This window comes from Ochotona curzoniae, unplaced genomic scaffold (genome assembly GCF_017591425.1).
Source record: "Ochotona curzoniae isolate NIBS_2020 unplaced genomic scaffold, NIBS_Ocur_1.0 contig_883, whole genome shotgun sequence".
In the NCBI taxonomy this organism is placed as follows: domain Eukaryota; kingdom Metazoa; phylum Chordata; class Mammalia; order Lagomorpha; family Ochotonidae; genus Ochotona; species Ochotona curzoniae.
The window spans coordinates 53,118,798-53,135,642 of record NW_024466599.1 but is presented as its reverse complement, the minus strand read 5'-3'; the positions used below and the strand labels follow the sequence as shown (position 1 = coordinate 53,135,642).

General features: G+C 45.1%; 1 protein-coding gene across 1 annotated transcript; it reads left to right on the top strand.

Annotated features, from left to right (window-relative positions):
• The first annotated feature begins 2,971 nt into the window (after positions 1-2,971).
• Positions 2,972-16,059, top strand: LOC121164973 (immunoglobulin kappa light chain-like). Its single transcript, XM_040993362.1, has 4 exons — positions 2,972-3,005; positions 4,385-4,690; positions 7,049-7,399; positions 16,028-16,059. The coding sequence occupies exons 1-4, from the start codon at positions 2,972-2,974 to the stop codon at positions 16,057-16,059; spliced, it is 723 nt and encodes a 240-aa protein (XP_040849296.1).
• Positions 16,060-16,845: the final 786 nt, after the last annotated feature.

Sequence of the window (16,845 nt, the reverse complement as noted above, 5' to 3'; positions counted from 1 at the left end):
TCCCTTCCTCCCACACCATCACAGATCCTTCTACAGTTAACTTCCTTTATTTTTTATTTCATTCCATGGCACAGCTTCATAGGCTCTGAGATTCCCCCAACCCCTCCAAAAAGCCCTCCCCCCATATTGAATTCCTCCATATTGTTGCAGTAGTATAGTTCATATCCAGTCATAATTCCTTCATTGCGGGCATGGACCATGTAGGGAGCCCAGCATGTTATTGTCCAGATAAATTCAACAGTTTCATTGGGAGACCATCCCTGGTCTGAAAGTAGAGCTGGCAGAATATCATCCCCTCCAATGAAAAGCCACTACACAACTTCAACAGCAATTTACAACATCATGAAGTTAATTGACATGGTATTGAGTGACCAGTATATTAGAAAATGCAAGTTTTTAACCACATCCTGTGACTACTTCATTTAGTTTAATGCACAACCGGCTGCTATACATCTTAAAATAGTTATAGGGTACTATTCAGTTGTCTTGTGTCTATTTTCATTTTTATATTTAGCATCTTAGAGTATTGAAGCTTGATTTTTACTGAACTTCACAAATTTTAGGATAGTCCAAACAGGTTTATAACTCAAACATGCCAAATTTTGTCAATTGAGGATCAGAACAGTTTTAGGAGGGGTGTGCAGAGAAATCTTCAATACCTTAGTGAGTAGTACCTAATCTTTGTGTCCTACCTCGCAGGGTAAATGGGAGTCCAAGCTGACTGTTTCCTGTCTGTTCTAAGCTTTTCTTATTGGTCTCTGTCTATCTGAGGTCAGTTCCTTTTCATTTTTATGGTGACATAATTTTAATTTACTTTACATTGCCAAAGTCATACATCCTCTAAATAAAAAATACAACACTTAGAATGTAGAAAATCCGCTGTTCCTCAGGAGGGTAGACCAGGACAGTTGAGTCTCAAGTTCTCACAGATCTCCCATTCCTACCAGATCTAAGGGGCAATGGCTCCCCCTGGAGGCAATATGGGGAACATGTCAATCTGCCCCTGCAGGCGAGGCTCAGCTTTCACCTAGAGCAAGGCTGTGTTCTCCAGTCCTCATCTCCATGCCTGGGTTGGCCTGCAGGTGCCTATGGATGGTATAGAATTCCCTTCTGGGGACTTTCACATCTCAGAGCTTATGTGTTTTTGCATGAAGACTCATGGCGAACAAGTGTGGATATTTGAGATTTGAATCCAGGCATATATATATATTAAAGATTTATTTATTTATTGGAAAGTCAGATATACAGAGAGGAGGAGAGGCAGAGAGGAAGATCTTCCATCCGATGATTCACTCCCCACATGCCACAATACCTGAGCTATGCTGATCCGAAGCCAGGATCTAGGAACTTCTTCCAGGTCTCCCACAAGGGTGCAGCATCCCAAGGCTTTGGGCTGTCCTCGACTGCTTTCCCAGGCCACAAGCAGGGAGCTGGATGGAACAGGAGCTGCTGGGACTAGAACCGGCACCCATATGTGATCTCGGCGCGTTCAAGGCGAGGACTTCAGCCGCTAGGACATGCCGCCGGGCCCCAGGCCAATACATTGTTAAATATCTCCTTCCACATGGCCATGTTCACTCCATATTTGAAGCTGTCATTTATAGCAAAGGCACAAGACAAATCCAGAATGAAGAGAAACCTGTTGTTGCTGCTGCCTGTGTTTCATCTGTATTGACTCCCATCTTAAAGCCAGCCCTCTCTGCACTGTTGCCTGCCATAGAAAACTCTCAAAAGCTTCCCACACCACAGGTGGTTCCAGTGAATGATTGTGGGCACCGGCACATCGCTCATCCCTGACCCTTTCCTCATCTGTTGTGTTCCTTCTCATCCCAAGGACTCAGTCATGTCCTGTCATGTTCTCTGTCGTTGTATTTTTACCCTCCTATGTGGAAACAAATATGCAAATATCACAACCCCTTCTTTTTTATTTTTGATGAAGTTTATGCAGTTGATCAGGTTGGGAAGGATCCCATGATAATAAAAAGTGGGTGTGGGGCCCGGCGCGGTGGCGCAAGTGGTTAAAGGTCCTCGCCTTGCACACCCGGGATCCCATATGGGCGCCGGTTCTAATCCCGGCAGCCCTGCTTCCCTTCCAGCTCCCTGCTTGTGGCCTGGGAAAGCAGTCGAGGACGGCCCAGGGCTTTGGGAACCTGCACCCGCGTGGGAGACCCGGAAGAGGCTCCTGGCTTCGGATTGGCATAGTATCGGCCTGTTGCGCTCACTTGGGGAGTGAATCATCGGATGGAAGATCTTCCTCTCTCTCTCTCCTCTCTGTATATCCGCCTTTCCAATAAAAAAATAATAAAAATAAATCCTTAAAAAAAAAGTGGGTGTGATCACTGTATCAAAATTTTCTTCCAGCTTCTGGGAGAAGGGAGGATATAAGGGGAGAAACCATAACCAGCCTCCCCACCACCTCAGTTCCTGGGATGGGGAATCACCAGCTGATATCAACCCAGGGTCCCAATTTTCTGTGCACTCTGAGGGTTCTGCCCAGGTGAATTTAATTGTTGTGAAGTGCTGTCAAGCTCACTGATCCAAGGACGTTTCAATCCTTCCCTTGTCCATTGGCTGAGATAGTCAACCTTACAGTCTCCATTCAATCGGAATTATGCTGTAACCATTTGACTGGCGGTAGTTGTCCATGGATCTCGAGATCCTGCTTTAAAGGGAAATTAACAACTTCTTGTTCTGTCATGTGGTTCTCTTTTTAGGTTGTGGTCATCCTGCTATCGTCCCCCATAAATGATGTGTATAATTTATCTGACAAGGCAGTTTTCTTCCTTCTGATACTGGTAGGCTCGGTGCTACTAGGTTCCCTTTCAAATGAGACTCCAAAGGGCAGCAGGAGTTTGTGATGTGGCTACACTATAGTTTGGTCACGTGTGCTCATGCCTCAGTAATACCCACCACCTCTCCAGTCCACAGACCCCTGGCACTGAGAGGGTGACTTTGTTGTCATACGGTAGTGATGCAGACTGCACGACTGGAGCAGAGCTCAAGATGTGAGACACAGAGGGTGCAAACCTGGTCCCAAGTCTGTTGCAGTCCAATGGATTGCTCAGGTTACTGTCACTAGCATGACAAAGTGGAAACTCCTGGGCAGGGAGAAGGCGAGTGCCCCCATCCTGTCCTGATCCTGATGAAGAGTAGAAGTGGAAGGAGGCACTTTGAGTTCATGACTTGATCCTGCACCAAACACCAGGTACTGTCATCTAAGTTAGATGTTTTAACAAATTTGTGTTTCACCTGGGCTACCTCCTCACCTGTTCTCCTTGTGCCAGGTGCCTGAGACAGTCGCCTGAGCCCCAGTGGTAGATACTGCAGCTCAGTGAAACTAACCAGGAGACTCCCCTGTGGCTTTGTCTTTTGGAGAGAATTTTTTTCCGAATATGAACTCCTCTAATGTGTCTTGTGGATCCTGATTCAGGTAGAGGCTACAGATGAATGCAAACACTGATGATAGTTGTAATCATTGAATTTCACACCAGTATTCAGCGCTTCATGGTGAAGTTCAGGAAATGACAGCCAATGGCAGAGAACTGTATTGCAGAGGTCCTCATGTCAACAAAGGGACAGCCCATTTAGTTTCGGCATAAAAGCCTCCTGTGTTATGGTGCATCTTTCTGCAGTAAATTGCTTCTCGTTCAGATGGTAACAGTGTCTGAGTGTTAATATTGTGGCACCTGATGATATATAAAGCCCTCTTCTCTTTTCTAAATAAGTTAAACGAAACAATTTCAGACTCCTAGAAATGTGTCAGTAGTAAGTAAAGCATTGAAAGATTTGAGGGCAGGGTGAGGAATTGAAATACTTATCATATAGAATGGTATTGTATATTGCATGATAACAAGTATTTCTGTAAAATGAAATAAAGCTAATTAAACAAGAGTAGATGACTCCCTCATGTCCTTGGGGTCTTTTAGATTTTGTCAAGAGCCCCTCAAATGCCTTATGTCACATAATGTGTCCAGAGAAGGTTGTGTACTCTGTAGGTAATTGAGGGCAGCATGGTGTGCAGCCTGGGTGCTTGTAGTTCCTTCCCATGTGTTCAGCTATGAATGAGCTGGGCTCTTCTGCATGGCACAAGAATATCACTTCCTTTGCTATTTAAATGTGCCCAGGACACAGCCCACTGCCCTGCACACTTATGAGCAGGTGCTCTCAACCTGTGCAGGAGCCAGTGCCATTCAGGACACAGCATGGACATGAGTGTGCCCCTGCTCAGCTCCTGGGGCTCCTGCTGCTCTGCCTCCCAGGTGAGGAAGGACAACAGCAGGAACTGAATTCAGCCAGTGTGGTCAGTGCTGACTGAACCTTCCTGTCTCTGCTGTATGAACATGTTGATGAGAGTGGATGTTTGTGTTTGTGTTTCCCTTCTCAGGTGCCAGATGTGCCTTTGAGGTGACCCAGACTCCAACCACGGTGTCTGCAAAGGTGGGAGACACAGTCACCATCGATTGCACGACGAGTCAGAGTGTTAGCAGCAACAATAGGTTAGCCTGGTTTCAGCAGAAACCATGGCAACCTCCAAAGCTCCTGATCTATTATGCATCCACTTTAGACGATGGGGTCCCTGACAGGTTCAAGAGCAGTAGATCTGGGACATCATACACTCTCACCATCAACGGGGTGCAGGCTGAGGATGCTGGAATCTACTACTGTCAAGGGTATTATAGTGATAGTAATGGTACTCTCACAGTGATACAGTTCTGTACCAAAGCCATCAGGAAAGCAGAAGTGTGAGTTTGTGCTGCCCCAGCTGCTGTTTCTGGAGCCTGTCTCTGCTTAGAGTCATTCTCTGACATAGTCAGTCTTTGAGGGTACCTGGTCTTTTCCTTCTAGCTGCTAACTGCATCACTTAAATGCCCATGTTTCTCCTGATTTAAAAGGAAGAACTGATTACACCTGAGCACTCAATGTTACAGTATGCTTTTTGATTTAAACAGTAAAAATGTAATTGTTTGGACATTTCAAGCAGAAACATTAAGCAGAGTTTACCAGATTTCAAATTATACTTTAATGTTCTGGGAATGTTGGGATCAGGGACGGTAATCCCAGATACATGAACGTTTGTGTTCTCTCCTTATTTAAATCCCTTCTGCAAGAGAAGGTTCAGTGAACTGACACTGTGGTCCTTATCCCTGGAGCTGATGCTCTCAGCTTCCTGCAGCCTCACAGGTGGTTCCCCACTCCTTCATCCTTGTGTCTGCCTGCAAGTAGGAAAAGCCTCAGGGTTGACAGATTTGAGAGTGAGGGAGTTGGGGTTCTTGGCACAGAGGGTTCCCTAGGACTGCTCATCCCAGGCCCTGTGGTTTGCATGTGTGCAGGCTGAGCTGCCTCCTCAGCTGAGAGAGCAAAGTGTAGCCCAGGCAGGAGTGGAAGGAGTCAGCAGAGAACAGTGAAGGGGAAGGATGGTGTAGTATTGCTATACTGCCCCACAAATGATGTGTGTATACCATCTGAAAGGGAGTTTTCGTCTCTCCAGTCGTGGAAGGCTCTGTGCTACTAGGTTCTCTTATAGTTCAGATCTCAGGTGGAAGGCTGGAGTTTGTAATGTGGCTGTGCGCATGCTTAGTAATACCCGACCAATTCCACCCTGTTCCCAGCTCCTTGGTACTGAGATAGTCACCTCCTTGTCATATCTAGTGATGCAGACTGAGTGACTGGAGCAAAGATTGAAATGTGCTATACAGGTGTGAGAATCAAGAACCAAAATATTGCTCATGTTATTGGCACTAGCTTGGCACAATGGAGACTCCTGGGCAGGGAGAAGGCGAATGTTCCCACCCTCCCTTTACTCTAGTAAAGATAGGAAGAGAAATGAGGCACTTTCAGTGCATGAGCTAGTCCTGCACCAAGCAGCAGGTACCCTCATATAAGTTATTTGTGTTTATAAATTAGTCTTTCTTTTGGACTAGCTCCTCACCTGCTCTGTAACTTCCAGGTTCCAGAGATGGTCTACTTGAGCCCCAGTTTTGGTACTGCAGCTCAGCTAAACTAACCAGGAGACTCCCCTGACGTTTCTTTTGTCTTGTACAGAGATTTCTTGGAGTCAAATCTTCTAATGGCGTAGTTGTACAACCTAACCCAGATACTTAGAGAAGAATACAGAAACTGAGGACAGGTGCAGTCATGGCATCTCACAGTAGTAGTCAGAGCTTCTTGCTGAAAAAGTTCATGAAAAGACAGCCAATGGCAGAAAATTGTATTGCAGAGGCCCTCATGTCAAGACAGTATCTGGGCACAAGAGCCCTCTCCTATATTATTGTGTATCCATCTGCAGCAAATTATTTCTAAGTATTTAGACTTAAAAGTATCTGAGCACCATTACACATTGGCTCCACAATATATGTATGAACCCCATTTTCCCTCACTTCTAAATAGAGTAAATGAAATAGTTTCAGATTTCCAGAAATGTGTAAGTAATAAGTACAGCATGGGAAGAATTTGAAGTCTGGCTGTGGAATTGATAGATATTCTGTATATTAAGGCACTGCAAACTCTCAACCAATAGGTTGCTCTCCTGTAACCTGAAACACAAGTATAAGATACAAACAGATGATGCCATTTTGTTCTTCAGATAATTAAGAGCTTGTCAAGAGCCCCTCAAATGTCTATGTCACATACTGTGTCTTAGGAGGATCGTGTTATCTATAGGTATCAGTGCAGCAGAGGGGATGACCTGGGTGCCTGCAGATACATTCCCTGTGCTCAAGTATGACATGAGCTGGGCTCTTGTGCTTGGAACAGCATTGCCACTTCCTCTGCTATTTTGCATGTGCCCAGGACACAGCCCACTGACCTCCACACTTAAGAGCAGGCTGCTAATGGCCTGTGCAGGAGTCAGCGCCATTCAGGACACAGCATGGACACGAGGATGCCTGCTCAGCTCCTGGGGCTCCTGCTGCTCTGCCTCCCAGGTGAGGAAAGACAACAGCAGGAACTGAATTTAGCCAGTGTGGTCAGTGCTGACTGAAACTTCTTGTCTCTGCTGTATGAACATGTTGATGAGAGTGGATGTTTGTGTTTGTGTTTCCCTTCTCAGGTGCCAGATGTGCCTTTGAGGTGACCCAGACTCCAACCACGGTGTCTGCAAAGGTGGGAGGCACAGTCACCATCGATTGCAAGACGAGTCAGGATGTTGACAATGATCTATCCTGGTATCAGCAGAAACCAGGGCAACATCCAAAGCTCCTGATCTACCTTGCATCCAGTTTAGCCCCTGGGGTCGATTCGAGGTTCCAGGGCAGTCGATCTGGGACATCATACACTCTCACCATCAACCCTGTGCAGGCTGAGGATGCTGGAATCTACTACTGTTTTGCTGATTATAGTTGGAGTAGTAGTACTAACACAGTGATACAGCCTGAACAAAAAGACACAGGAAAGCAGAAGCGTGAGTCTGGGTTCCTCCAGCTTCCTGCTATGTGGCCTCTATCTGCAAAGAGTTATTTTCAGATGCAATCAATCTTCCATAGTCCCTGCAAAATACGTGGAAAGGCCCCTGGGGATCCTTTGTAGCCTCCTGTTTTCTCTCACTAGATGCCTGCAGCACTGATGTATCCATGTTTCTACCAAACTAAAGGAAAGAAATGCTATGTCTGAGTACTCAACATTACAACTTTCTTTTGGAGTCATACAGTAAAAGATTAATCATTTTGAATATTTCAAGCAGAAATATTAAACACAGTTTGTTAAAATCCAAGTTATAGATTTGAACATTGTCAAAATATGTGGATAAGAGGCAGTGTTTGTAGAAATATGGGATTCTGTGTTCTTTCAGAATCCAATGCCCCTCTGCCACAGAGGGAACAATCAACGAAACCTGTGGTTCTCAGCCCTGCAGCTGATGCTCTCAGCTGCCTGCAGCCTCCCAGGGGGCTCCCCTGTCCTCAATGTTGCCTATGGGTGAGCCAGCTTGTGCAGGTGAATGATTCAGAATTTGTCTTCTGACATTCAAATCTCATGGCACATGGGTAGTTTTGCCCAAGACACAGGGTGAGTTCTTGTGGGAATCTGGAAGAGCTTGAAAGCGCAGTGCTGAGATTGAAATTTTCTGATGTACCCAGAGGGAGAGAGTCTTTATAACCTGGATTCCTTGTGTAAAAGACCCAGGAGAGGCTGCTCCACTCAGCCTTCTCTGGATGCTAGTTCATGCTCCACAGTGAAGTAGGAGATGGGGTCTGTTCTACAGACAAGGGAGAGACAGGGCAGGGCAGGGAGGAAGCAGCTGGGACAGCAGGAGCTCACTCCCCTGTGGCCCTGGGGAGGAAGTTGGTGTTGGAGGCTGAATCTTATATTGGAGGCTGCTTTCATATTGCCCACCATACTAATGTCCCACGTTCTCAGCCTGGAGGCTGCTGCTGCTGAGATGAAATCTGTCCCGGAGCTGCTTCCCCTGAATCTCTCAGGGACCCCAGTTGCTCAGATGGATGTCAGTAAATGAAGAGGTTAGGAGGCTGTCTTGGTTTCTGCTGCTAGCAGGCTAGTTCGTTCTTCTGGAGTTAACTGGATAAGAGACTCTGGCTGGACTTGCAGTTGATGGTGACCTTCTCTCCTGCAGACACCATCTGGGAGTTTGGCGACTGAGTCATGCTGATGTCTCCACGAGCACCAGCCTTAAGGAATGGGCAGTGACCACACAATGCATCACTAATACCTTAGAATGCAAATCCAGGAAATGTAAGTTTTCTTACTCTTTAGAATATATCAGACTGCTCACATGAGTGGTTGAAGGTTGCATGATGCATTTTACATCATTAGAATGTTGTTTACTGCTTGAAAATGCTTACCAAGGATCTGGATCTCCTGGATCCCCTGGAAGATGAGGAGTTTTGCTGCAGCCCCTTCTTTCTACTTAGTCTCCTTTGGGATGCACTCATGCCCCGCCCCCAGGAAAGCCCATTGTCAGAGCTCTGAGCAGGCAGCCTTGGGCCTGTACAGCCTCTGCAAAGTACAAGGAGAATGAGAATCCCAGGGCCCCTGTGAGGAGTCACAGAGACCAACAATGGAAGGAGGAGGCAGAGATGTCATCACTGAAGGAAACATGATATTATGCCTTGCAAAGGAGCAGGGCCCAATTGAAAGGTGCAGTTTAGAGGTAAATCCAGCAAGGTCTCCTGACTCAAACTGCATAACAACAGCACTATCTCAAATCAGTTTGTAAGCCTAAATAACCTGTCACAAAATAGATGTGATTATGAGCATGTACTTTTACAAATTTTAAACTTACTGGAGTTTTCATTAAGTTCATAGCAAAATAAATATAGTGGCTAATCTTGTTTTGCTACTAAAAGAAGTTGGAAATCATGCTTAATTAGTTACAATGTGAATTTCCTGTGTTTTTTTTTAAAGACTCATGTTCATATGGTATCAGTTCACAGAGTGTATGAATATTACTGGTTAGCAAAGACAGTGCCTGAATGTTGGTATCTTTCAGAGTCTTTTGATCTGTTTTGTATATTTGAAGATCCTCTTGGTCCATTGAAGCTGCTGCACTAAATCCATACCACTTCTATTATTTTCCTTAGCTCAAAGCTGCTTTCAAAGTAATACATCACTGTACACTTGTGAATCACTCTGATACTATTCCTTTTGTCAATCACTTTATTATTATTCTTTAAATACTTTTCACGGTACCATAACGGTGGCATATCAGGCTAGTCCTAGCTGGCTTTGTATCCCAGCTGCTCCACTTTTGCTCAGCTGCTTGTTCTTGAACTGGCAATGCAGTGGACGATGGACAGGATCTTGGGCTAGTGCTCCCACACAGGAGAGCCAGAAAAAGCTCCTGGCCTCCAACTTCGGTTCAGCCCATCTCTGGTTTTTGTGATCATTTGGAAATGAATTTGAAGATGAAACATCTTTTGGCTCTCCTTCTCTCTAATTCTGATTCTGAAGTATAATAAATAAATATTTACAAACTTTTATTTTGCTTTAACATATATCTATACAAAGGGAACTCACTGCACGTATTCCAAATAGTTTTAAGAGTATTGTGATTCTTCCCTCTCTATCCACCCTCGCTCCCACCATCTCTCCTTCTTCTTCTGTTATTTTCCTTTTTAATCTTTATAATGACATACTTTGGATTTACTTCATATTCCCAAAGTTATCCATTCTCTAAATAAAATTTTCATGTAGAAAATGGAAAATCCACTGTTCCTTAGGAGGCTAGACCCGGGCTGTTGAGACTCAAGTCCTCCCTAATTCCCCATTCACTACCAGATCTAAGGGGTAATGGCTCCCCCTGGAGTTCATAGAGGAAATCATGTCAGCTTTCCCTCTAGAATACAGAGCAGGTCTGTATTCTAAATGAAACAGAGTACTCTCACACATTTGTACCAATAACAGTATCAATGGCTGCAAACAAATAGCATTATTACAGACTCTGTTGTATGTAGAATGTCTTGAAAAATCAAATGGAACCCTTTATCTCATGCATCTTTCATTTTTGCTGCCAGCACAGATAATAAAGACAACGCATGTGCTGCCTCTGTTCCCATTCTGCTCTGTGTGAGGGACCTCCTCTGCAGCAATGCCATTGCAGGGGCCAGTGGGCAGTGTGTGTCCTCATCCACCTAGTGCATCCTCCTGTGGCAGGATGGACAGGGGAGGGGCAGTGGAAGAAGGAATGGATCAGGGCTGTTCCACTCCTATGCTTCCTGAAAATTGAACCGAGAGGCAGGCTCATTAATGGTGCAACATACAAGTTGTCCTCTCACTGATAGAAGAGCGTTTAAAATGTCTCTAGTTGCTACACATGAAACCAGTTGACCTGCAGGTCAGTAACAGGAATCAGTGCTCTAACCCCAGATACCTGAAAAATGGAGCCCAGTTTTTGCAGGATGTGTTACTGTGTTTCATATTTATTTCAAGTGAAAATTTTCTATCTGGATATTCCTCACCATTTTTCAAAATTTTTATTTATTCACACTAAAGACTGAGCCTTATAGGGAAGAAAATACACATATTGAGAGAGAGTGAGAGACCGAGAGAGAGAGAGAGAAAGAGAGAGAGAGAGAGAGAAACAGAGAGAGAGACTGAGATCAGAAGTTTATTTCCCAGATTAGTATGACATCTGGACCTGGCCAGGACAAACCATTCTGGACCTATCCCACGCACCAAGTATGTGGCAGGAACCCAAGGACCTGGGTACCTGTCTGCTGCTTTCTGGACATATTATTGAAGATCTGTTCTGACCACTGCATCTGAGAGTGTCTTTACTGACTAAGAGAGCAAAAATAAAAAATGCTTTGTAGATATTCCAAGCAGTAATACAGTTTCATACATTTTATTAGAATAAACTACAAACTTCAGTCTTCAAGACCTCTGTGGGTTAGAGATGGTGATAGTGGAAATTTGGGACTCTATGCTCTCTAAGAATCCAGTAATACCCCTCAGACAAAAAAGTTAACAGTCACCTGAATGCTGTGGTCGTCAGCCCTGGAGCAGAATCTCTCAGATGCTTGCCATACTCACGGGAGGTTCTCCGGTCTTCACATTGTGTTTCTGTCTACAGGTGCACATGCCTAGCCCAGAATTCTCTTCTCCCGACTTTCACATCTCAGTGCACTTGTCTTATGCTCCATGGTGTTGGTGTATGAATAGCTAGGATATTAACACTACAAGCTTATATTTAATTGTTTTATTCCCACATGGCTGTGCCATTCCATGTTTGAGGCTGTAGAATACAACAAAGGCACAAGACCAATCCAGAGTGAAGTGAAACTCATGGTTTCTGCTGGCTTATTTAACTCCATGCTGACTTGTATCTTAAAGTTATTCTCCGCAATTTTGCCTGTCCCAAACTGTCACAAACCCCAATGACTTTATTTCATATTGCTGGACAGGGGCATGTCACATATCCCTGATCCTGTTATCTCCTCTGTCCCTTCCTTTCCCTTGGACTCAGTCCTGAACTCTCATGTTTTCTGTACTTTTATTTTATCTTCCTAATGTGGAAACAGATATGCAAGCAAATCAAAAGCTCCTTCTACATTTACAGAGTTTGATACCTGAGTACAGGGCTCTCACATTCCTGGACTACATGAGGTCACAAAGATGTTTCACTCAAGAGATTCTCCTTCTAAGAGGAATTCTGTTCCCTCTCATCACATTCAACTATCTCCTCTTGTTGTCTATCTCCTCTTAGAACCCACATCAAATGAGAACAATGTGTCATGTGATGATCTCACATGTCAGTCAACCACTCAAGGAGGTAATAGAAATTATATGCACTTGCCAGCCAGCTCAACTCATTACCAGTAATACCTTGTTGCATTTGTTTGACATCACATCCCACAGATCTGTTGTCACAGTTCAGGAGATTAAGGCCCTGTTAGAATGATGCAGGTCTGTGCTCCTTCTACCATCTCCAGAGTGGAGGATTCAGCTTCCTGTTCTTGAAGCTTCAGGATGCCCATGTGTCCTGCTCTTTGCCACCCTTCTCACTTTCTGAACCTTCTCCATCACACATCTGACCTTGTATCTTGGCCTGGCTCTCTATCTGGATGGGAATTGTATTGTGTTCTATTTCATGAAGCCTCTCTCAGCCAGATAATTCTGGAGAATCTCCAGATGGTTGTTTAGCTAATCCATCTGCCAAATGCTTTCCTAAATTTACTGTAGAATTCTAATGATGTAGAAATAAGACCTCATTTTCTTTTGTGTTGGGATTGCTGTGCACCTCAAAATATCAGGTATCATGCTTATTTGTGCTTTCTTCTGAATCAGAATTCAAAACTACAAAGGAAGATCTGTGGCCACAGAGCTAAAGGCATTGAGACCATATCACCTGAGGACCAGCGACAGGAGATGGGTGGGCCCTGCTACCCTCCTCCTTAAAAGATGTGTGGATTCAGTCTTGAAATGCAGTTCTTTGCCTTCAGAACCTCAAAGGCAATTTATCAGCATTTTCTTTACCCACAAGTCATCCAGATGTGCAACAGGAGGTTTTGGCAGCGGTTCCATCCCATGATCTAGTCACCTGTGCTTGGTCCTCAGTAATACCTACCACCTCCTTTGTCCCCAGCTCTGTGTCACTGAGGTAGTAACTACCAGGTCACCTTTTATTGACCAGACTGGCCAACTAAAGCCAAAGTCAAGATATGAGAAACAGGACTGCCAATCTGGGTCTATGCTTACTGAAATCTAAGCTATTTCTCCATGCATAATGCTGAGCCTTACAAGGTGGGTAGGGAGTGGTGAGTGCTGTCCTCTCACTGATGTAGTGTAAAAGTGCATGTTGAGGAGGACAGGCCCCATCAGAGGTGACTGTCACCTAGGAGAGAGGGTCGGTATTTTGGTCTGCTCCTGGACTAGCTGCTCAGCTGGTCTCCAGTACCAGAGTCCAGAGACATGCTGGTAGAGAGGCAGCTCAGAGAAAATCACAGGGTACGCCCTGCTGGTTTTCTTCATCTTTGCAGGAAGTTGATGTAGGTGTGCATTCATTCAGAGGAGCTTGTGGATCCTAAATCAGGTTTCCACAGTGAATTCAAACACTGATGATTGCATTCATTACCTTTTATCTAACAGTGGGAGGTTTACTCTGATGAACTTCAGGCGATGACCCCACCTGGCAGAAAGTAGTACTGCAGAGGATGCCAAGTCCACAGTAAGAGCGGGCCCATTTAGCTTCTGAACATAAGTGCCCTCTAGTTTGGATTATGGTGAATCTCTCTTCAATGGATTCCTTCACATTATTAATTTTTATTAGGCTTAGTGCCGTTTCAATTTGGCCTCTGAGTGTATTGGAGATACTCTATAAGCTCTTTTCTAAGTTGAACAAATGGAACAATTTCACTCTCCAAGAAATGCACAGGTGCTAAGTAGATCAGTAGAACAATGATGGGCAATCTGAGAGTTTGATATCTATGCTGTCTAAGGTGTCACTGCACATTCCCAACCAACGAAGTTGTTCTGCAATTATTCACCCATGACCTGGAAATAAAAATAGAGATTAATATGATGTCTTATTTTTCATTTAATAGCAAGTGTCTCTTAAACCCCTTTTGTGGTATAAGTGCCCTGGTAAAACCTTGTTCTCTGAAGGTGAAAGAATGTTGCGCTGGTTTGGTCTGGGACAGCAGAGACACTCCTTTGAACTGTGCTGGGGAGGGGCAGGGATTATCATCTTTGTACATCACTTTATACATCACTGCCACATGGCCTGGTGATTTGCATGTTTCCTGAACAGAGTCCACAGAGGTGCAGACTTATGAGCAGGCTTCTCTCAACCTGTGCAGGAGTCAGTGCCAGTCAGGACACAGCATGGACATGAGGGCGCCTGCTCAGTCTTGGGGCTCCTGCTGCTCTGGCTCCCAGGTGAGGATGGACAACAGCAGGAACTGAATTCAGCCAGTGTGGTCAGTGCTGACTGAACCTTCCTGTCTCTGCTGTATGAACATGATGATGAGAGTGGATGTTTGTGTTTGTGTTTCCCTTCTCAGGTGCCAGATGTGCCTTTGAGGTGACCCAGACTCCAACCACGGTGTCTGCAAAGGTGGGAGGCACAGTCACCATCACATGCACGACGAGTCAGAGTGTTAGCAATTGGTTATCCTGGTATCAGCAGAAACCATGGCAACGTCCAAAGCTTCTGATCTATTATGCATCCGATTTAGCCGATGGGGTTGATTCGAGGTTCAAGGGCAGTGGATCTGATACATCATTCACCCTCACCATCAATGGGTTGCAGGCTATGGATGTCGGAACATATTACTGTTTTGCTAGTTATTATAATTATGCTAATAATACTAAGAAGTCTGAACAAAACCACCCAGGAAAGCAGAAGTGTATGAGTCTGTGCTGCCCCAGCTGTCTCCTGGGATCTCTATGTGCTAAGAGTCGATCTCAGATGCAGTTAGCCTTGATGGTCCCTGGAAGATAGTTAGAAAAAGCCTTTTGGCTCTCTTATAGCCCTCCTCTCTTTTCCTCATACTTAGCACACGTGTTCCTCAATGTTACAGCATTGCTTTTGATTCATACAGTAAATAGGTAAGTATTATGAAATTTTCAAGGAAAAACATTAAACAGAGTGTATTAGTATCATAATTTTCCTTTTATTTTGTATGAATGTTTTGATCAAAGATGGTGATTATAGGAACATTTGATTATTGTACTCCCCGAGTCCAATGCCCCTCTGCCACAGAAGGAACTGATTCTGTAATCCTCAGCCCTGGAGCTGCTACACTCAGTTGCCCACAGCCTCACAAGCAAGATCCCTAATCTTCCATCCCTGTGTCTGCCTGCAATTGCAGAAGAATGTACTGGATTTATCCTCTGACGTTCAAATCTTAGGGAACTTGTATTGTCTGCTCCCGGCCCCATGGTGAACTAGCATGGAGATCTGGACCTTTAACCTAGGCCAATATATGTTTAAATATTTTCTTCCTTGTGGCCATGTTCACCTCTTATTTGAGGCCATAAGTAGAGAGACAGAGAACAAGAAAATGGGATGATGTGAATTTCATGCTGCTCTGTTGTATTCTTTTTTTTTTCTTCCAGTTCTTTTTTAAAATTTTTTTAAAAAATCTGCATTTTTTAAAATTATGGTTACATTGTTGACCAGGAAGGGAAGGATTGAGAGTTAGGGAAAAGTGGGTAAAGTCATTGTTTCCAAATTCTCTATTTCTTCTTGTCTCTGGAGGAATGGGAAAGTTAAAAGGGTGAAGCCACACCCAGCTTGCCAAATGTCCCAGTACCCAGGCATGGGAAATCACCAGCCAGTGTCAACTCAGGATTCCGATGTAGTGCATGTTCTGAGGGCTCTGACCAACTGCTTTGGAAAGTTCTGAAATGCTGTCAATTTTGCCAAATCAGGGGAGAGACAACCCTTCCAATGTTCATTGACTGACACAGTCAACCTCAAGTCACCATTCACCCAGATTGTTGGTACCCTTGTTTGCTGGTTTAATTGTCCAATTTGCTCTGTTTTCCTTCCTCTGGTGTGATACCAAATGAGCTGCCATATTCTCCATGTGCATCAGCGTCTATGTCCACTCCCCTGCCTTTTTGCTCACAGGGAGGTCCAAGGACCAGGACCAGGAGACCTAAGCCCTGCCAGATTCCTCAACCCTGAGACTCATGAACCTGGCACCCACTTTGCATGTGGGCCTCAAGACCTGGGCCTGGTGACCCAAACCCCATCGGATTCCCCACCCCGGGGCTTATGAAACCAGCACCCACTGCTCAGGCTGGCCAAGGGACTAGGGCCAGGCGACCTGAGCCCTGCCGGACTCCAGCCCCTGGGCTCCTGAACCCAGCATCTCCGGCAGGCCACTGCCAGGACCCAGGCCAAAGGCCCTGAGTCCTGCTGTATTCCCTGCCCCTGGTGCTAATGAACCTGGCACCTACCTCACAGAGGGCCCCAGGACCAGGCCAGGTGACTCAAGTCACACCAGATCCCCTGCCCAGTTCCCACAGACTCCAGGATGCCACCTCAGCATCCCCAGTGTGAGATGTCTGGCATTGCAGCCTAGTTTGGCCTCTCTCTCACCCTGTCCTGGTTCTCAGATCTGCCAGTGGATGTTGTGAACTGACCAAGCCTGGTCTGTCCCCAGACCTGAGCCACATGTAGGCTGGTGGGTACTGTAACCTGGCATGGTCAGGGCTGTCCTTGCCTTGGTTCTTGTGCTCACGTGCATGGACTGCAACAAACAACTGTCCAAAACCTTCACAGACACAGGTGATTCCATTTCAGATTTGTGGGGAAAGAAGTCTCTCACATCCCTGACCCCTTCCTTATCTGCTCTGTCCCTTCTCATCCCTCAGATAGGCTGTCTTCTTACATTATCTGTAATCTTATTTTCTCCTTCTAATATGGAACCAGAATAGCAAACC